The sequence below is a fragment of the Podarcis muralis genome, chromosome 13 (assembly GCF_964188315.1).
Source record: "Podarcis muralis chromosome 13, rPodMur119.hap1.1, whole genome shotgun sequence".
In the NCBI taxonomy this organism is placed as follows: domain Eukaryota; kingdom Metazoa; phylum Chordata; class Lepidosauria; order Squamata; family Lacertidae; genus Podarcis; species Podarcis muralis.
Genome location: NC_135667.1, coordinates 32,682,416 through 32,703,498, shown reverse-complemented (window position 1 = coordinate 32,703,498; position 21,083 = coordinate 32,682,416). Strand labels below are relative to the sequence as shown.

The 21,083-nt window shown below is 46.4% G+C and overlaps 1 protein-coding gene across 3 annotated transcripts in view; it reads right to left on the bottom strand.

The window, feature by feature from the left end:
- The window catches only part of TBKBP1 (TBK1 binding protein 1), a 67,933-nt gene extending 48,335 nt beyond the window's left edge, over positions 1 to 19,598 (bottom strand). The window contains exons 1-4 of one of the 3 annotated variants that reach the window (XM_028701769.2): positions 19,079 to 19,594; positions 5,562 to 5,842; positions 3,886 to 4,008; positions 1,313 to 1,417 (exon numbers count right to left, since the gene is read on the bottom strand). In XM_028701769.2, coding sequence (XP_028557602.2) covers positions 1,313 to 1,417; positions 3,886 to 4,008; positions 5,562 to 5,783 — 450 coding nt within the window. In that variant the 5' untranslated portion in view covers positions 5,784 to 5,842; positions 19,079 to 19,594. Of the gene's footprint in view, positions 1 to 1,312; positions 1,418 to 3,885; positions 4,009 to 5,561; positions 5,843 to 19,078 lie in introns of all 3 variants that reach the window. The other 2 variants (XM_028701770.2, XM_028701771.2) reach the window with 2 other exon arrangements.
- Positions 19,599 to 21,083: the final 1,485 nt, after the last annotated feature.

Sequence of the window (21,083 nt, the reverse complement as noted above, 5' to 3'; positions counted from 1 at the left end):
GAAGCAACAATAGCCAAAAGCTCAAGTACTGCATAAGGACCTACTTGCAGAAGCTGAAAATCTGTTTCAAAAACTTACTGTATTTTTCTGTCTATATGACGCCCCCATGTATAAGACGCCCACTATTTTGGGGGCAACAACCAATCGCCAGACCACCCTCGGCACCATCCGTGTATAAGATGCCCCCTAATTTTTGACATCATTTTTTTAGGGGAAAAACCTAGTCTTATACACAGAAAAATAGGGTATATGCCTTCTTTCAGGACAAATCTACTGCATGGCCTGTAGCTCGGTGGCAGAGCATCTGAACTGCATGCAGAAGGTCGCAGGTTCAATCCCCAGCTTCTCCAAGTAGAGCTGAAAGAGACTCCTGATCTGGTACCCTGCAGCACCACTGCCAGTGTATGTAAAAGGTAAAGGAACTCTGGATGGTTAAGTCCAGTCAAAGGCGACTATGGGGTTGCAGCGCTCTTCTCACTTTCAGGTTGAAGGGGCTGGCATTTGTCCACAGACAGCTATCCGGGTCATGTGGCCAGCATGACTAAACCGCTTCTGGTGCAACGGGACACCGTGACGGAAACCAAAGCACATGGAAACGCCGTTTACCTTCTCACCACAGCGGTACCTATTTATCTACTTGAACTGGTGTGCTTTTGAACTGCTAGGTTGGCAGGAGCTGGGACAGAGCAACAGGAGCTCACCCTGTTGCGGGGATTCAAACTGCTAACCTTCTGATCATCAAGTCCAAGAGGCTCGGTGGTTTAGTGGTAGGCAACTTATCTTCCTATATTCCCTGATCATTCCTGTCAAAAGACCATGCCTATCCTAGAACTTCCCAGCAAACTCTGGCTGACTGTAAGTGGAGCATAAGAGGCAAGTCCAAATGGATGATTAATGTGACCCAAAGTCAACATTTTTATTTTTTCAGTCTTCTACCACTCCACTCTTAAGAATCATGGCGGATTGTTTTATGGGGAGAGGGAAAACACAAATTTAAACTTATCATAAAATCAGGGAAAGCAAAAGCCTTTCTTACTGCCCAAGAAACCTGCCACCTGATGCCTAAACAGCTGAAATGAGAAAAAGTTCCTTCTGATCAGCAACTGAACTCCCCGGGTTGGACATCTTGCAGATTCTCCAAATCTTCGTTTCGAAACAGAAGTGTGCAGCAGCAGCAAAGCTGTGCTGCAAGCCAGAACAGCTACAAAACATGAGCCCCATCTCATTTTACAGACACGTCATGCTAACAGGTACATGCAAAGGAGGCTTACAGCATGCCTTGCATCCGGCCAGAATGCTAAATGAAACCCACCATCTGCCCCAGCTCCGACTCAAGGTCAGTCTTCTCCACACACAGCTTCTCATAGGCTTGGATCATCTCACCCAGCTGTTCTTCCCTCTCCTTGCTTTTCTGCAGCTGGTGGGCGGGGGTGGAGGGGAAGAAAAAAGGCGGAAGTCATGGCTCAGCAGCAGCAGCAGCAAGCAACATATGATCCTGGAACTGCCTGATCACTAAGGCTGGAGACAAGGCGACAGCACGCTCGTTGCCTTTTTAGATATTCATTACCATCTCCTGCCCCAGATTAAGCTCACGGGTAACCTGGCTCGGATCAGATCTGCACAGACCTGGCCTGCCTGCCAGCCCTGGGAATCAGTCGTGAAACGAACTTTCTGAGAGCAAGGCTACAATGCACAGAGCTGATAGGCTGGCCCTTGTGTCAATCATAAAGCCACATGCTCACACAGCCTTTCTCAGAGTAGATTTAGGTTTTTTTATATGGCTATGGATGGGAGGGGGTGGGTGCCAAACCAACAGCTGAGCTGATAACTGTGTAGGTAGTTGAAAACAAAACAAAGCAGGCAGCCCACCTGAAGCACGAGTCAGAGGGGAAATAAGCCACACTGAATTTAGAGCCAGGTACATGTGTCATTTGAGGAGCGTCCATCAAATATGAATGAGCGGTGTGCAACTGCAAGCAATCCTTTTTCAGCCACGTTCCTCCGCCCTTCGTGTAAGTGGCTGAACAAGCCAGGATCCAAAAATTAACCCATTCTGTGCGCCTGCAAAACGGCGGGTAATTTGTAGTTTGCAAGCCATTAACCATAGTTTCTGAGTTTGCACATAATGGGAAACTATGGCTAACAGCTGGGTCCTGGTTTGCTCAGTCTCTCATGCAAAAGTGGGGAGGGAGGAAAGCTGCTGCAGAGAATCTCCATGTACGCAGCTCATGCATATTGCGGCTTATTAAGCAGGGACCTGATCGTGCAAACCAGGCCAGCCTCACCTAGTTTGAAGGTGTGCTTTGAGACATGTGAAACCCTATCTTCCTGTCCTTTGCTGCTAGGACCTGTTCTGTGCTATGGAATTTCTGGGAGTTGGAACAGTAAAGTGTGTTCTCCCCCCTTTGCCACGAAACTGCAGTGGAATTAAAGAGGTGCATTGGGCAAAGTTTGTCCACTCCTTCCCCCTAAATAGGGAAATGTGTAGTGTGAACGACTCACTTCAGCACTGGTTCACACACACGCCAGCAAACTCTTTCTCTGTGAAGCTGCAGAAATAGCAGCACGTTTAGGAGCTGTGTGGCCAAGCTACCTGGGACCTGAAGGTTGCTGAGAACTGCCAATTTCAGTTCCCCATTTCCCCCAGTCTTAAGTTCAGTTCTCCACACTGAAAGCAAAGATGAGCCCAATAAAACCAAGTCCTGTGCTGGAACAGGCTTGCTGAAAAAGAAGTGAGTTTTTAGCAAGCCTCCAAAACAGTACAGTGAAGGTAGGGACATCAACAGGCAGGCAGTTCCACATGGCAGGTGCTGCCCCACTAAAATAATGATTCCTTTGGGGTTGGAAGACTTCCTGGGCCGCTGATGTGGGGAGGCAGCCAGTCCCTCCGCACACCGGTGTCAGGAGCTGGAATCAAGCGTAGCTCAGCAAGCAAAGGAAAATCTGGTGTCAGTGGAAATTCTTTATTCCAGAAACCAAAACAGTGCAGGCCTAGTGATCCCAGAAGCTCTTCCCAGTAGGTCTTGCTCCAAGAAGGCAGTTGTGAGGACTGAAAGGTCCCTGCCTTCCCACCACACTCTAAGGCTCGTCATCTCCGGAGGTCTTTCCCAAGTAGCACAACCTCTGCTCTGCTCTTTTCACTTCTCTGCGTGTTTTGGGAGAGGGGAGCTGGTCACAGCAGGAGGGGGGTAGCAAGCTGGCAAACACCAAAAATGAAAAAGAAAAACCCCTGCCCAAAATTTTGGATCCTTGCATTGGAATAGAGTAATTTCTTTGGAGAGACAGCCATTCCTGAAGTCCTCCCATTTGTGAGAACTTCAGGTGTTATCATCTGGAGAAGATTTTCTCAAACAGGATGCTATCCAGAAGCCTGTCATCAGCTGCTTAGAGCATTATCAATAATAATAATAATAATAATAATAATAATAATAATAATAATAATGGGTTTTTTTGTAAGACTTGCTGAGACGTACATTTTCCAAGTGTAATGATATTTGTCAGCTGCTTAGAGCATTCTTTAATATGATTCTTGTGCTATTATGGATCTTTGTAAACCTTGTTGAAACGTACACTTGAAATAAAAAGTTGCCTCGTCTTATAAATACATCGTTGTCACTACTGTATGCCTTTCAGTATTTTCTGCGGCTCTTAATATAGTACTGTGCCCTTGCCTGTGATTCCGTTGGGGTACCTAGCTGGCAAAAGGAATAACTAAATTTGCAGGCACATGTTCTTGAGCAACGTGCCGCAATCCATGAGGCAATCGTCCCGTACGCCTTACCTATTACAGACAATAACACAAAAAGCCACAAGCCAAGATGGCCAAGTCAAGTGCTTTCGCTCTTTAAAAGCTGCTTTCCAAGCATGTCGGGAAGCCCTGCTCACCTCGCGCTGGAATTGATTCAGCTGCTGCTGGAGGTTGGCTTTCTCGCTTTTCAGAAGAGAGGCCTCCTTGGAGTCGTAGGATGGGAAGATGCGCTCCTCTCCAAACTCGCTAATCAGTGGGAACTGCCGGCCAGGAGCACAAGGGGAAAAAACACCAAGCATTTACTCTCTTAAAAAAAGAAAATGCACATTGCAGAAATACTGGGGAAAGCAGGCAAAGTGGGGAACAATAATAAAGCAGTATGAAGCATTTAATGTACAGTCATACTTTGGAAATCCATTCAACTTCCAAAACATTGGAAACCCAAAGTGCAGTTCCTGATTGGCTGCAGGAAGATCCTGCAGCCAATCGGAAGCCATGGAAGCCCCGTCGGACGTTCGGCTTCAAAAGGAACGTTCAAAAACTTCTGGATTTCAATTGTTTGGGAGCAAAAATGTTTGAGAACTAGGCTGTTTGAAAACCAAGGTACAACTGTATAGGTTTTATATAACATGGGTTAGTATTAAAGACAAGGTGATGAGTAGTGGCACAACATTTCGTGGGCCACAGCCCAAACCTCAGGTGCAATAGCAAATTTTAAAATATAAAACCAGCAATTAATTTAATATATATCTATATATAAACACACATAATATTATCTCATTCTCACACTCAGCTTCATGGCTGAGTGGGGATTTGAACCCTGATCTCCCAGGTTCAAGCCTGACATACTAACTCCTACACCACACTGGTTCTCATAACCAGAACTGTTAATTTTATTTATTTATTCTATTCCTATCCCACCTTTCCTCCAGTGAACTCGAAGCCTTCACCCCCTCCAATGTTAAATTTGTTTTAATATTTTTATGCTGCCTTTCTGCAATTACCTCCCCGCCTCCCAACAATGTACAACAGACCTAAACAATAAAAACAGCAACAGAATTAAAATCAACAGTAAAAACATAAGGAACAACAGCACTACTAAAATAAATGAATCAATATACCAAATTAAAAACAACAACACCTTTTAAAAAAGCATCTTCACAACTACCCTGTGAGATAAAATTTGGCTGAGGGTATGACTGATGCAAGGTCAACTCAGGAATTTTCATGACCGGGGGGGGGGGGTTTGAACCCAGACCTCACTGGCTGTAATCCAACACTCTAATCACTGTGCCACACTGGCGCCTTGAACAGAAGACTGATAAAAACAACTAGGTGATGTACAATAATTATCAAAACCAGCCATAAAGGTGCTGCACATTTTTTTTAGCAGTGGGAAACCTTTGCATGCCTACTCAGAAGTAAGACTTCAGTGGGACTTGCTTCCAGGTACATGTTTACTGGATTGCAGCTTCGAAGTCCTTGATCATCAATTTCAAAGAAAATGCCCATTAAAAAATATTTAAACATGAATTTGAGCAAAGACCAGTCTTCCTTTGGCAGGGTATTCTGGAGTTTGGGGGGCTGCTATCCAAAAGGCCCTGCTCCCCCTTAGTTCTCCCATTTTGAGCATCAAGAGCAGCACTTCTCTGGAAAATTATAAAGGACTGGGAGCAGAGAAGGCTAATGTAATCTTATTTATTTATTTAAAATATCAGCCACTTGTGCTACCTACTGGCTTTGACCCGTCGAACCATTAACAGATCACCAGGAAAGCAAACAGGAGCAAAGGCATCTACAAACCGCCACTCACCTTAATCTCATACATCTTCAGTTTCCGCTTGAGGCTAGCGTTCTCCCGCTCCAGCCCTGTCAGGCGGTTCTTGATGTCATCGTAGGCCGTGATGAGAGCAAAGTGGGAAGCAGAACACATCTCGCTGGAGAGGTCGGTGTTGGGGCTGTCCAGCCAGTCATCCTCCTGGACCAAAGCATCTTGGGTAAGGATGCTGATGTCATCTTCAAACATGGAGTCCATGTTACAATCAGGGACAGACGGGCATTTAGCAGGAAACGCCAGGTCCTGGCAAACTCCAGCTATGGGAGATGGCAAGAAACAGGAGTGAGACACAGCACAGCATGGCTCCTTCTTCTAAGCTTTTTCCTCCCCTTTGTCTGGGAATTTTTATTTTTTCAAAAATAGTTTGTAAGCCTGTGTCTTATTTTCATTTATGCACATTACACAACATCTGCCAGTGGAATTGAGAGCTGGCTTTAACTGTTGTGAAGTGCTCTGGGGGGGCAGTTTTCACCTGGAATACAGGAGGATAAAGACATATAATATAATATAATATAATATAATATAATATAATATAATATAATATAATATAAGATTTTGATCAGTTGTCTGCTATGCATCTGTACATCTCTCAAGATATCGCAACCAAATTTCACATGTTGGTTCCTCAGAACAAGGAGCAGGCTTTTGGATACAATTGGAAGCCATTTTGAATCAAGATGGCGGACTGAACCTTTCAAAAATGCAGATTTCAACCACAGATTTCAAAACAGCACTGATTTGGTGGAAGGGGGCTTAGATTTCCCAAGCAACACCAGGTGCATGGCTGCTAGTAAATTAAATAAAACAAAACAAGGAGGAAACAAAGCTAAGCGCCCTTGGGTTTTAAGAATGGCTTTTGCTTTCCTGAATGGATGTGTGTGTGTGTGTGTGTGTGTGTGTGTGTGTGTGTGTAGCTCAGGATTTTTCATGGCTGGAATGTAGCCTACTACACAAAGGTAGGTCACACCCCATGGCTCCACCCCATTTTGCCTCTGGCCCCACCTACCTTAGAGATGTGGCCCCCAGAAGCTTGCCCCTGTGAAACTGTGGCCCTCAGGTTGAAAAGGATTCCCCGCCCTTCCTTTAGGAGCACCCCAACACCTGATACCCAAGGCAGCCATTTTGCCCCATTTCATGACGCAGCTGCCTCTGTACACTTCCTTATAGAAAGACACACACATACTCCTTCACCGTCTGTTTTGAATGCCTCCCTGCTAAAGTGAAAAGGGAAATCTGTGACATAACCACTGAGTGAGACTTCTCAGCTATCAGACGCTGAGGGAGAAGGTGGATCAATCAACCCAACACACAGATGGCGAGCTCATACAACACAGAACTTAACAGTCATAGCCACAAACTGGGAAAACAAAACACCACGCAGACAGGATTTTTTTTAAAAAAAAAGAGGAAAAAGCTCTCAACAGCAAAGAAAGGGAAATCTGGTATCAGATTTGGAAAAAGCACCAAACGCAGGAAAAAGGTGGGAGTCCAAATTGTGTTGCAGCAACTTGGACGGCGTAACAGCGCATTTAAGGTGGATGGTGTGGGTGTATTTGTTAGAAAAACGAGGCTGCAGGCGTCATTCAGGAAAAAAACAGAAAAGGCCAGGGCATTTTTGCAATGAACGAATGAATGAATCTCCCGCCACGTTTACAAGAACACCCCCTCGTCTGATGAGAAACAAAATCTGGAGTAGTTACCAGCTACCGACTCTGTACTTATTATCAGGCAGATAAGGAAGATAGAAAACTGCTGATACCAAATCAGGTCACCTAACCGTGCTACTGTTTATTTACAATGACTGACAGTTGGCTCTCAAGGATTTCAAACAGGGGTCTTTCGCTATCAAGAGATACTGGGGGCTTAACCTGGGATGATTTGTACCACTAAAGGCCAAAACAGAAGCATCTTTCTGTGCAGCTCTACATTCATAGAATCATAGAAATGTCGACTTGGAAGGGACCACAAAGATCATCTAGTGCTAGTCCAACCCCCCCTGAAATGAACGAATCTTTTTGCCCAACATGGGGCTTGAACCCGTGTCCCCGAGATTAACAGTCTCATGCTCTACCAACTGAGCTATCCCACTACATGCATTTTGTGAAAGAGTACTTTAAAAAAAATAAAATCTTATTAAATTTTCTCCACAATGCAATACAGTGGTACCTCAGGTTACATACGCTTCAGGTTACATAAGCTTCAGGTTACAGACTCTGCTAACCCAGAAATATTACCTCGGGTTAAGAACTTTGCTTCAGGATGAGAACAGAAATCGTGCTCTGGTGGCGCGGCGGCAGCAGGAGGCCCCATTAGCTAAAGTGGTGCTTCAGGTTAAGAACAGTTTCAGGTTATGAACGGACCTCCGGAACGAATTAAGTACTTAACCCGAGGTACCACTGTACAAGAGAAGCTAACCCACACGAGGAATAATAGAAAGGAAAAAAGAAGCCAAGAGATACGTAAAAGAATACAAGATTCTATCTCACAAGGGTACCTTAACTTTTGTCCCAAACAGAAAAAGATGTACCCTCCCAGCTCTCACCCTGGCAGATCTTCCCTTCCCTGTATCTCACACAGTGTCCTTCAAACTGTTCATCATCATCATCATTTATTACTTATACCCTGCCCATCTGGCCAGGCCTCCCCAGCCACACTGGGCAGCTCCCAACAGGATATTAAAAACCACAATAAAACAGCAAACATTAAAAACTTCCCTAAACAGGGTTGCCTTCAGATGTCTTCTAAAAGTCAGATAGTTGTTTATTTCCTTGACATCTGGTGGGAGGGTGTTCCTTACCCAAACACAGTAAGAAATAATATTAAGAGAAATAATAATAGAATATTGAGAAAGGTGATGATAACAAAGGAGAAAGTGAAAGACATGAAAGTGAAATTGTACTTCTTCACACTGCTAAGCAAAATTCACACCCACAAGAGGCAGTGTTGACCATCAACTTGGAAGGCTTTAAAAAAGAAAAATGGAGAAATTCTTGGAAGATAGTGGCTGGGACAAGTGAGAAGAGTGCTTGTTACACTCAGCTCCCCGGCTTGCAGGCTTCCCATCTTGGTTGGCCACAGGGTGGAAAGGACACTCGCCATTGTCTACACTGCCTGGCAATGGCTCTCTCTTGGTTCAGGCAGGGGTCTCCAGCTGTCTCTACCTGGAGGTACCAGGGACTGAACCCGGAGCCTTTCTCATGTGCTTGACTCTGGAGCTACAGACCATCCAAAAAAATAATAATAAATAAAATAGCTGAAAGAGACTCTCCCTTTCCGGAGACATTTTGACAAGGAAGCTTTTGCTGCCTGGAAGCTTTGGGAGTGAGACGGACCATGTATGGTGTTGAAACAACTGAAAGCGGGAGCAGCTCAGGACTCCAGCATAGGGTGGGGGGCGGTCAGAGCTGGCTAAATAGGGAGTTTAACGCAGATTTCTTGGGCAGGGCTCAGTCCACAAATGTTGGCTGTAGCAAGTGCCTCTGAGGATGTGCAGGGTTCTCATCCGTCACCAGCCAATAAATGAAACCAACTCCTTTCTGAGCCAGAAGCCAGGCAGATGGGTGTCCCCTCTTGGAATCCGACTGCTGAAGCAGTGGGGCAAGCTGAGCACCCAGCTGGGTGGGTTGGAGGAAAGAGCTGTGGGCTCAATAAGGGGCAGCAGCGAAGGCCTCAAATGCAGCACAGGGTCAAAGCCTAGCGGCTCCAGAATCACATGGCAGAGGAGTCACGTATCCTGTCATCCTGAGAGCCAGTGTGGTGTAGTGGTTAAGAGCGGTGGACTCGTAATCTGGTGAACCGGGTTCGATTCCCTGCTCCTCCACATACAGCTGCTGGGTGACCTTGGGCCAGTCACACTTCTTTGAAGTCTCTCAGCCTCACTCACCTCACAGAGTGTTTGTTGTGGGGAAGGAAGGGAAAGGAGAATGTTAGCTGCTTTGAGACTCCTTTGGGTAGTGATAAAGTGGTATATCAAATCCAAACTCCTCTTCTTCTGTCATGGCAACTGAAGGCTGGGCTGCCAACTTCCCATTTATTACTGAGCGGCCACACTCACTTCTTGAACGGAATCCGTTCCGGAAGACCGTTTGACTTCCAAAACGTTCGGAAACCAAAGCACGGTTTTTGATTGGCTGCAGGAAGCTCCTGCAGCCAATCGGAAGCCGCAGAAGCCCCATCAGACATCGGCTTCCAAAAATAGTTCGCAAACAGGAACAGTCACTTCTCGGTTTGCGGCATTCGGGAGCCAAAACGTACAAGTACCAAGGCGTTCGACAACCAAGGTACGACTGTACTTTAGAAGTTTAGCTTCTCCTGCTAAATTCCTCCATGTCGGGCTGGCAGTGGAGGCAGAAGGCTGGTAAAAACTGGCAATCCGAAACAGAGCGAGGAGGAGAATTTTTTAAAAAGAGAGAAATCCAAAGTCAATTCCAAAACCCACAGGATGGCTGTGTTTTGCTCTCATGTTGTTATCCTAAAGCCTAACCTCTAAGCCTTCCTAAATTGCCATCAGGGCAGTTGCCTTTTTAACCCTCTCCCTTGAAAAGTACATAGAGCCAAAGGAGGAAGTTGGGAGAGTGACTCTCTTTCCCACTTCCTCTTTCAGCTCTATGTTTTTTTGGAGGCTTGTACAGGTATTATTGTACAGGTATTTACTTGAATCTAATGTGCCATCAATTTTCAGAACCTTGAAGCCCCCCCCCCCAAAAGCATTTGCTGGGGAATGTAAATGTGCCATTGAATCTAATGTGCACCTTAATTTTTGTAACATCATTTGACCAAAAAAAAGTGAGCATTAGATATGGTAATTCTAGGGATCTGACCTTCACCCAGGTCTCTTGAAAAATCAGTTTTTGTGACCACCTTCTTTCTGTCTCATGGGGATGGAGAGAAATGTCACCCATGTGCTTAAAAAAGTGGGAAACTACTTGGAGTTCCGAATGAACAACATAAAAAATCAAGAAGGCTATGAGTGCTATGTTTGATTAATTCAGTCTACCACTAACTTCCCTGTAGGAAGGATTCATCTCTTTCTCTCTCGTTTGCTGTGGGTTTTTATTTTATGTATTTTTGCATTGCTTAAAAACTGCCTTGGATGGGTTTGTATCGCGAAAGGGGGTGTGCAAATAACTTCTTGCACCTCTTTTCAGTATTTCTAAAAGCACCTATAGATAGCTGTCCCTACTAGCAAAGTTATTAATCCATTAAAAGGCTGATGGTTTATCAGCCCACTGCGCTCATTATGACTGCATACACACCATACAGTTAAAGAACAAAGCTCCCACCCAAAGGGAACACGAGTTTACCCCCCTGAGCTACAATTCCCAGCACCCTTAACAAGCTACACTACCCAGGATTATTTGGGGGAAGCCAAGCAAGTTGAATGTATGGTGTGTGCATTCAACTTGTGATGATTTGCTATTACGATCATTTTACAAAGTGACGGCGGGGGGAGGAGAGAGACAGCTAAGTCCAAGTGACTTGCTCAAGGCTGTCAAACAACTTCCTAGCAAAGATGGGACTTAGATATATTGGCTTCCCTGAGTGCCCTGCATGTCACATGGCCTCCTTGCTGGCATGGGAAAAATCCCATGGGTGGGTGAAGGAACTGTCAGAAGTGTTAAGCAAAACATATCTAAATTAAATCAACGGCCAGCCCAATCGCCTGCCTAACAAGCTGAGTTGATAATAAGGAAATATATTTCCCAGCTAATCCCAGGCAAAGAAAACTGAAATTCAGATAAGCAAAGAGGAATGGGGTGTGGTTTTTTTTGAAGGGTTTCCCCCTATATACCATTTCGTGTTGCAGATAATTTGTTTCCCTTCTACGTTCCATTTTTTTCCTATTCTCTAACGTGCCTTTTTCTGTTTGGGGAGGGGGGGGGGTTGGAATTGTGGTTACCAAAAGAATTAGTATTTAAATGCATTCAATTAAATAAAAGCCCACGCACATATATAGAATAGAAATGCATCATTAACAACATAAAAGAGGAACGCCACCCATGCCTGGAAGACCAAACATTAAAAGGGGGAGGGACAAGAACAAGGAACAAAGCAAGGCAAGATGCTGTTCCAAGTCTTAAATTAGGAAGGAAGGAACCACAGTTCAGGGGTGCTTGAGGAATCTAATGTTTGCAAATCCTGATACAGACTGACCAGATCCACAACTATTGGACTAATGAATAGCTCTGTTCTGAGCTGCACTGTGCACTTTTCCAAATGCTTTGATGCAGTTCTCAGCTCAAAAAAAAAAGTGTTTTAAAAAAATTACTCATTTTGAGATAAAAATCTGCATTTCTAAACATGTTTCAAGGGGGAATGTGTTTTAAAAACGCACATTAAAATGTGATTATTATTTTTTGTGCAGATTATTCCACCCCACCCCACCCACACAAATCAGGCATTAATGTAGAATCAGGGACAAAGCAGATTTATGAGTGAACACATACAGCAGTGGCACGGGCCAGAAACAGACTAATCTGTCCATCCCCAGGGATAACGGCACCTGCTTACATGGAGAAGGCCCCAGCTTCAATCCCCAACACCTCCAGTGAAAACGATCAGGTAGCAGATGATGGAGAAGACTTTTGCTGGAAACCCTGGAAAGCCACTGCCAGAGTTTGTCAGTCGGCAAATACAGTGATACCTCAGGTTACATACGCTTCAGGTTACATACGCTTCAGGTTACAGACTCCGCTAACCCAGAAATAGTGCTTCAGGTTAAGAACATTGCTTCAGGATGAGAACAGAAATCGTCCTCCGGTGGCACAGCAGCAGCTGGAGGCCCCATTAGCTAAAGTGGTGCTTCAGGTTAAGAACAGTGTCAGGTTAAGTACGGACCTCCGGAACAAATTAAGTACTTAACCTGAGGTACCACTGTACCAAGCTAAATAGATAGGCAGTCTGACGTGGTATAAGGCCGTGTTCTACTTTCATAGGTATGTGTGGCAGCACAACATTTTAATTTATTTCATTTTATCTTGGTCCCTTTCTCTCTCTTTCTGTTTTCCTCCTGGGCCATCCAGTGTAGGCCAGCCTTCTATAATCTGGTGCTACAACTACAACTCCCATCCGTCCCAGCCATGGTAGCCATGCTAACTGGGGCTGATGGGAGTTGTAGTGTAAAACATCTGGAGAGTGCCAGGTTGGGGGATCAGAGGCCTGAAACCTTGGAAAGCTGCTGCCAGTCAGTGTAGGCAAACTGAGCTAGATAGACAAATAATCCAACCTGCTATAAGGCACCTTTCTTTCTGTGCTCTGTGTGCTCTAGTCTAGCGGACCTGGGAATGTGACATAAAAAGGTAAAGGTACCCCTGCCCGTACGGGCCAGTCGTGACCGACTCTGGGGTTGCGTGCCCATCTCGCTTAAGAGGCCGGGGGCCAGCGCTGTCCAGAGACACTTCCGGGTCACGTGGCCAGCGTGACGAAGCTGCTCTGGCGAGCCAGCACCAGCGCAGCACACGGAAACGCCATTTACCTTCCCGCTATAAAGCGGTACCTATTTATCTACTTGCACTTAAGGGTGCTTTCGAACTGCTAGGTGGGCAGGAGCTGGGACTGAACGACGGGACCTCACCCCGCCACGGGGATTCGAACCGCCGACCATACGATCGGCAAGTCCTAGGCGCTGAGGTTTTACCCACAGCGCAACCCACGTCCCTTGGGAATGTGACATATCGGCACCTATAGGCTGTGAAACCTTTTGGCGTTGTTCTCTCTCTCTCTCCCTAGAATCAGCTCCGCTCCTTCTGCCCAATGCTGTTTCAGCCGCGAAATGGAAAAAGAACGATGGCCAGGGAATTGAAAGCAATTAGGCAAAAATCTTCCTCGTCACAGCCAAGTAACTGGCAGAAGGAAGGAAGAAGCTCTGGTCCCATCAGAAAGGAACACAGCCAGAAGGGACACTGTTTTCTAAGAGCAGCTGGTACACAGTGTTACCTAAAATCACTGAGCTGGGAAGGATTCCATGGGGCCACGTAGACCAGCCCCTAATCCTGGCCCAGACAGGATGTCCTGTACCCAAGAATCTGGCAGGGTAAAATTCTGGACCAAGGAAAGCTGGATTCTGAAGCCTTGAATAAAAGTTCATGAAACAGAATGTCTGCATTACATTTGCACAGTTCCTCATAATTTATTCTGCTTCTACTTGTCAGGGTGGGCAGAGGAACCCAGGAAGTTGTATGATACAGAGTCAGACCAGCGGACTATGTAAACTCAGTACTATTTACCCGGACGGGTCATGGCTTTCCAGGGCGGTTACTTTTCCCAGACTGAAAGAGCTGTAATGGTCACTGAACAACAACACCCCATTCGTATGTATACGCACAGTATATCTATCTATGTACTACGTTCTCTAAGCTTTCTTCATATTCTTTCTATTGACAGTCAAACAGTCACAAGATCTAGAAACTTCACATTTTCACAATGAGAGAAAAAGATGAAGATGAAGAAGAAGAAGAAGAAGAAGAAGAAGAAGAAGAAGAAGAAGAAGAAGAAGCAGCAGCCGCCAACCTTCTCAGAATGCTACATTTTGCAGTCAGTATCCTGCACGATAAGGGACGCAGGTGGCACTGTGGGTTAAACCACAGAGCCTAGGACTTGCCGATCAGAAGGTCGGCGGTTCGAATCCCCATGACGGGGTGAGCTCCCATTGCTCGGTCCCTGCTCCTGCCAACCTAGCAGTTCGAAAGCACCTCAAAGTGCAAGTAGATAAATAGGTACCGCTCCTGCAGGAAGGTAAACAGCGTTCCCGTGCACTGCTCTGGTTTTGCCAGAAGCGGCTTAGTCATGCTGGCCACATGACCCTGAAGCTGGAAGCCGGCTCCCTCGGCCAATAAAGCGAGATTAGCGCCGCAACCCCAGAGTCGGTCACAACTGGACCTAATGGTCAGGGGTCCCTTTACCTTTTTATCCTGCACGATGTGAAGGAAGAAACCACACAGACCTGCCCATGCTTGCTTTCTCTTCATGTGTTATGCACACAAAAAATGCACTTGGTGCTATACATAAAAGATATGCAAGAAATGTCCTTGTACTACACACAAGTACACATGCCGAGGGAGTCTTGGATTGGCCAGAGCTGTCCACATACATACACATCCCAAATATGCATTTGCTGCTGCATTAACGTAGGAAGTTCTATAACGGTTGGGGTAGCTGCTGAGAATTCCTCTTCCGTATGCCATTGTAGATTCGGTGCACAGATGGCACAGCCCAAAGGTCGGGTTTGAAGATCAGGCCAGGCCAGAGGAGACCGCCTGGAAGCACGCAAGGCAGCTGCCTCTTTTCATGAACCAGCTCAGATGCTTAAAACTTTCCTACACAGAGGACTGCTATTCTGCTCTGCTTCATCCTGTCGCTTTTTTCTGATAGCAAATTCCTTTCACCACCACCCCTCATGCCAGCCAACTGCAAGGGATCCATAATGGGGCCACTGATAAACAATAGGAAGGTTATCAAGGCGTTTGGGGGAACCACAAGCCCAAAGAAAAATGCCCTAAAGAAGGCTACACAACAAAGAGCCTAATGAGGACTGGGAATACTCTGTGTAACCAAGAAGAGCCATGGAATGATGAATGCCGACTTGAAATGGAAAAACAGGACATTGAAAAGGGAAGGGAAAGAGGGAAACTGGGCTGCCTGAGTCTATTACAGCTTCGCATGCTGGAACAGAGGAGGGCAGGGCAGGGCTGGCTGGCGCCCAGGACAAGAGACACAAGCTTTTGTTGCAGATCCCACTAGTAGCCGCTAAGTGGGAAGATGTTCGAGAGGATTTCATGTTAAAACCATAAATGCTCCATTTCCCCTATGTGGCCATGATCAACGAGGTGAACACAATGCGTGCTGGGAAAGAACTCTGCACTTAGAAATTTTTTAAAAATTCCAGCACAGCACTGCTGTAGAAGGTTGCCTCTTAAACATGGGACAGAACCACTAAAGCAATCACGTTTTCACCCTTCAAAATGTGCCAGATGAACTCAAGCATATTACATTGATCCTGGTCCGACTGCACTGGCTACCAATTAGTCTCCGGACCCAGTTCAAAGTGCTGGTTTTGACCTATAAATGCTTAAATGGCTCAGGACCGCAGTACCTCAAGACCCGGCTCTTTCCATATGAACCTACTCAGCTATGAGTGATTGTTGAAGCAGACGACCCAGACCCTGAGATCATCTTCTGAGGCCCTTCTTCATGTGCCTCCTCCTCGAGAGGTCTGGAGGGTGGCAACATGAGAACGGGCCTTCTCTGCAGTGGCTCCCCATCTGTGGAATTCTCTCCCCAGGAAACTTTGCCTGACGCATTCATTATATACACCTTTAGGCACCAAGCAAAAATGTTCCTTTTTAACCAGGCCTTTGGTTGATTTGATTGACATCCTATGCCCTTTTAAAATGTTGGGTGGTTTTTTGGGGGGGTGTTATTGGGTTGTGTTTGTTGTTGTTGTTTTGATTATGTATTTTGAGGTTTTTCTATTTTGATTTTATTTTATGAACCACCCTGAGACCTCTGGGCATAGGGCGGTATATAAAATTCAATAAATAATAATAATAAATAATAATAATCAGGGACAATGTGAAAATGCTCCAGAGATCCCACTAGTCGCCTCAGACCACAGCTGGGGCAGGCAATGAATGTTTAAGAATTCATTCAAATATAAGACAGAAAAAATGAAAATGTTGAAAGTTTAGGAGGCAGTTATGCCTCCCTCTAGGTGGCGCTGTGGTTTAAACCACAAAGCCTAGGACTTGCTGATCAGAAGGTCAGCGGTTCGAATCCCCGCGACAGGTTGAGCTCCCGTTGCTCGGTCCCAGCTCCTACCCACCTAACAGTTCGAAAGCACATCAAAGCGCAAGTAGATAAATAGGTACCGCTCCGGTGGGAAGGTAAACGACGTTTCCGTGCGCTGCTCTGGTTCGCCAGAAGTGGCTTAGTCATGCTGGCCACATGACCTGGAAGCTGTACGCCGGCTCCCTCGGCCAATAAAGTGAGATGAGCGCTGCAACCCCAGAGTCGGTCACGACTGGACCTAATGGTCAGGGGTCCCTTTACCTTTTTATGCCTCCCTCTGACTGCTCATGCATGGAGGGCCTACCATGAGCCCTCTGCACATGTGCAAAGGCATTCTCATCTATTACTTTACATGTTGCACAGACCCAGCACTGAAAAGATAATCCAGAGGATTGTATTGCGTAGATCCCATTCATTTCAATGGGGGGGGGGCTGCATTGGAGAAATTCCCAGCAGATTGTGCCCCGTCAGATCACTGCTTAAGAGCAACAGAGTAGGAAACATAATTTAGCACCACTATTTAGTAAAGGCTACACCCTTTTATTTGTTAAATTTGCATCCTGCCTTCCCACCCAGGGAAGGATATAACTAAGGTCACATCTTGAGATTGGGGCACTGGCATTAAACCCTGGCAAGGCACCATGGTGTGGGTGAAAGGGATCGCAGAAGTCTGATGTTTAGGGAGCTGGGTGGCGGGGAATGGGAGAACACAGGGATGAAGGATTCAGAGACAAAACACTCACTCCTCAAGCACACCAGCTCAGTCCTCCCACCTTTTCTGTTACAAGGCAATATTACCAATGCTCAACAATACATATGATTAAGGAACAGATGCAAAACCACAGGAAAACAACAGAGGGGCCTGTTTATCGCAGACCCAGCAGGATGGTTGGCTGGGGCGAAGTTCCATCATCCTCAATACCTAGGGACAAGCAGTGGCTACTCACTGGTGGGGCATATGTACTCTGCATGTACTCAGAGGCATTCTTCTCTGTTATTATTGCTTCATAAATCAAATTCCAAAGGGTGAGCCCCAAACTCAGCCTTGCACAATTTGATTAGGCAGAGGTAGAGAATATGCTTAGGGTCAATATTTTTTTAAAAAATGGAAGAACTGAAATAAGTTCCTGGGAATGGGGTGAATCAGCAGGATAGGGAAAAAATGGAAGCAACCAAACAGGAAATTCACCATGCAATTGAATGGATTTTTTTTGGGGGGGGGGGGAGTAGCATGCTCCCTGAAGTCCAATGGGACTGGAATAGTGCTACAGATCTCTGGGACAAGGAGAATAGCAAGCAATTAGATAAGAAGGGAGCAAGTCTAGGGTAAGGGAATCAAAATACAGTTTATGGGACACAGCGGGATAGTAACCAGCATACAGCATGGGTGCGGGGAGTCACAGGGAATGCAATTTGATTTGAATGGTGGGGGGAGAGGAAGAAAAAACATACCCAGTGATGGAAAGTAGGGGCAGGTGAATGGAGGAGGCCCTGATCCAGGGCGGTATGCACAACTGAGCAGCGAAGGAAATGAAAACAGCTGTCCAGCAAATACAATGTGAATGTGGGAGCCTAATTCCTAATTCTTGGTAGGAGATTAGGGCAGCCAGGGGAGCACAGAGGCCAGAATGCAGTTAGGATATGGTGCAGCACAGATCCCAGGAGCAGGAAATGCAAATGAAGTCAGGATAGAAGGTAAGGAAGGTAAGGAGTGTCAGGGAAAAGGGCTGTAGCTCAGTGGGAGAGGATCTGCCTTGCATGCAGAAGGTCCCAGGTTCAATCCTGCCCGTATAAGGCAGCTTCCTATTAAAGGGAGCGGGTGCAGTTTATCAGGGGGACACTAAGCAACGGGAACAGGGCTTGGCCAGGTGGGGTAAACCAGCTGGGAAGAAAACCCAGAGTGGGGACAATGTGGAATTGGGCCAGGGGGCAGCATGCAACCCTCACCTGGGTCCCTTCCAACTTGCAAATCTATGATTCCCGGTGGAAAACGGGGGTTGAGGGAGAGCAGCACCTGGCCTGCAGTTAGACGAGGAGAAGGGGGAAAGGGTGGGCTTGATGGGGGGCGGGAAGTAGAATGCTAAGTTAAGGGGAGAGCAGGCACTTGGGGACGATGGGGCGCTTGGTCAGCAGATCTGAGGAATAGCTAGGAGTGGGGGGAGCAGAGCTGCAAGGGGTCAGCATGCAAGCGAAGCAGATAGGAAGGTGGGGGGAGATCAAAAGGGGCAGATCTAGGGCACGGAGTGCTGGGAGCTCGCCATACAGTTAGATGCGGGGGGGGGGGGGGTCAAGCATCGCACAAATAACTGGGATGGAGCGAGCCTTGGCTCCAGGAAGGCGATCTTGTCTGTTTAAGGAAGGAAGCGCCTCCGCCGGCCAGGCGCTGGGCCGAGGCCCCGGAGCCCCCAGCTGAGCGGGCTGTCCCGCGATGCCCCCACCCCAGAGTTAGGGGAGGGGGACCTTCTCCCCTCTCTCCCGGGAACAGCCTCGTCATCATCATCCTCCTCTCCCCCAGGAGGACGCAGCGGTGGGAGAGCGCGTTGGTGGGGAGGCACCACCTGTCTGCCCCCACGGATGCTCTCCCCTCCGCCCCTTATGCAACCACCTCCCCCCGCCCTCCCCCCTCTTCCTCCCTCCCCCCCCCAACACCCCCCTACCCCGGTTATTCTTGCAGGCGAGGTTAAGGGTGTGGGGAGGGTTGGACTTACATCACCTCCCCGCTTGGTGGGGAAAGATCCTCCATCCTCATCAGCTGTACAAGTGGGTGCTTGCTGGGGGGAGGGGGGAGGCTCTCTTCAGGGGCTTCCTCCCCCCTCTTTGGTGGCTCTCTCTCTCTCCCGCTCCTCGAGATCCAGCCGATCTCTCTCTCTCCCTTTCTCTCCCCCTCCCCCAGGGCTCACGCCACGAAGTGTGCCATCATCATCAGGCTGGCAGAACCGCCACGCGTCCCACGTGGTGGCTTCACCTTCTGTGGCCTAAGGATGCTCCGCCACACCTCCCCGTTGCCCAAAGAAAACGGCGATCACATTTCTGGAAGGAGGAGGAAGTGTTTTGAAATCTCATTCCTGGCTGGCCTGGTATAGCCTCTTGCCTCGCACTCGCTTCCCTTGGTTTTGCAGCTCCTGTTTCCTGCTCCCGAGCACACACACACACACCCCAGAAGCAGGAAACAGTCACAGTGCAAAAGAGGTACCCTTTTTTTTTAATTTAAAGAGAACCTGCAATAACAATATCCTCCTCCGCCTTCTCTCCCATCCTCCGAATCGAACTGATCGCACAGCACAAACGAAACAAACAAAGCCAAGTTTAGGCAGGGGGCCGGGGTCGTTTTTTTCTATGGTGACCATTTAATTTCTGGTTTCAAAACAGGGGTTACTTTTTGCAATGAGAGGCGAGGAAGCTCAGCGTTGCCGGAAGGACCTTGCTGTGACTTAGGGGCTTTGTTCCATCTCACTCTTTAACACCCCCCCCAAAAAAGCCCAGCCCTTTCCAGTATCCCCAACTCTAGATGCTGGGGCGAAAAACAAAGGCGAAAGCAATTCCAATTCATCAGTTGCAGAGGTAAAAGCATCCTTCAAAGTCACATTTGAAAAACAACGTTTGAAGGTGTCAATTTTCTTTAAGATAAGGAAGAATGTCCCAATGCCAAAAAGCCAATTAAAATCCTGAAAAAATTGCCTCATTTTGGATGCATGAACAATTTGCATTTGTCTTCAGTTCCCATTATAATTTTAAAACACACACACAATGTCCAATAAAAACGTACTGAAGGCAGAAAAATATTAATGGATGCTGTTAAAAAATTATAGCCTATTATCAGATATGGTTCAGGGGTGAAGATCATCACTTTAAAGTTCCATGACATAATATTATTAGGCGTGTCGTATCCATTTCAGAGGTGGAAGGTTATTTTGGAAGCAATAGATATACTTCACATTGAAATCTGAAAGAAGACTTCCACAAAATCATCTGTATGCGGCATTTGATGCCACAAAGATTAAACAGAATTTCTAAAGTATGTGAGTAATTTATTGTAAAGCTAGAAGCCTTCGTGACATGCAACGTATAAAATATACATTATGTTCAATCATGATGAATTAACATCAAATGCCTGGAAAGGCGGGGCAGAGAAACAGCATTTGGATATTTTTATTACCACTAACACCTGCTACATTCCTTTCCCACCAAAATCCTAACTTTAACTGCTAAAACACCAAACCTGTAACATATTGAAATGTGGGAAGCATGGTGTGCTTCAAAATTCATAGTTGGGAGCAAGCCAAATCTCATGAAATAGTGAGCAAGCTTCCAACTTCACTCTTCGTCAGGCTGGATGTTAGACAAAGCAGGTGGCAGGAGGAAGAGGAATAATAATAATAATAATAATAATAATAATAATAATAATAATGGTGTGAATGTTGCAGCCATGAGGTCTGCATTTATTTTAGTCATAGCAGTCTCAAAAAGGAGATTGCAGGTCAGGTCATTGCTGGGATTTGAGAATAACAAAACAGTGGTTGGTCCCCATGTTTAAACAGGGTTGCCGTATTTCAAACAGTGAAAATCCAGACAGAAAAGTTGTTGAGCTATTTTTATGGAAAATCAGCAAAAACGACACTGCCGACACGGGGTTGCCATACATCCAGATTTTCCCGAACATTTCCCCAATTTCCGCCCAGCTACTGCTACCAACTACAGTATTCTGGATATGTC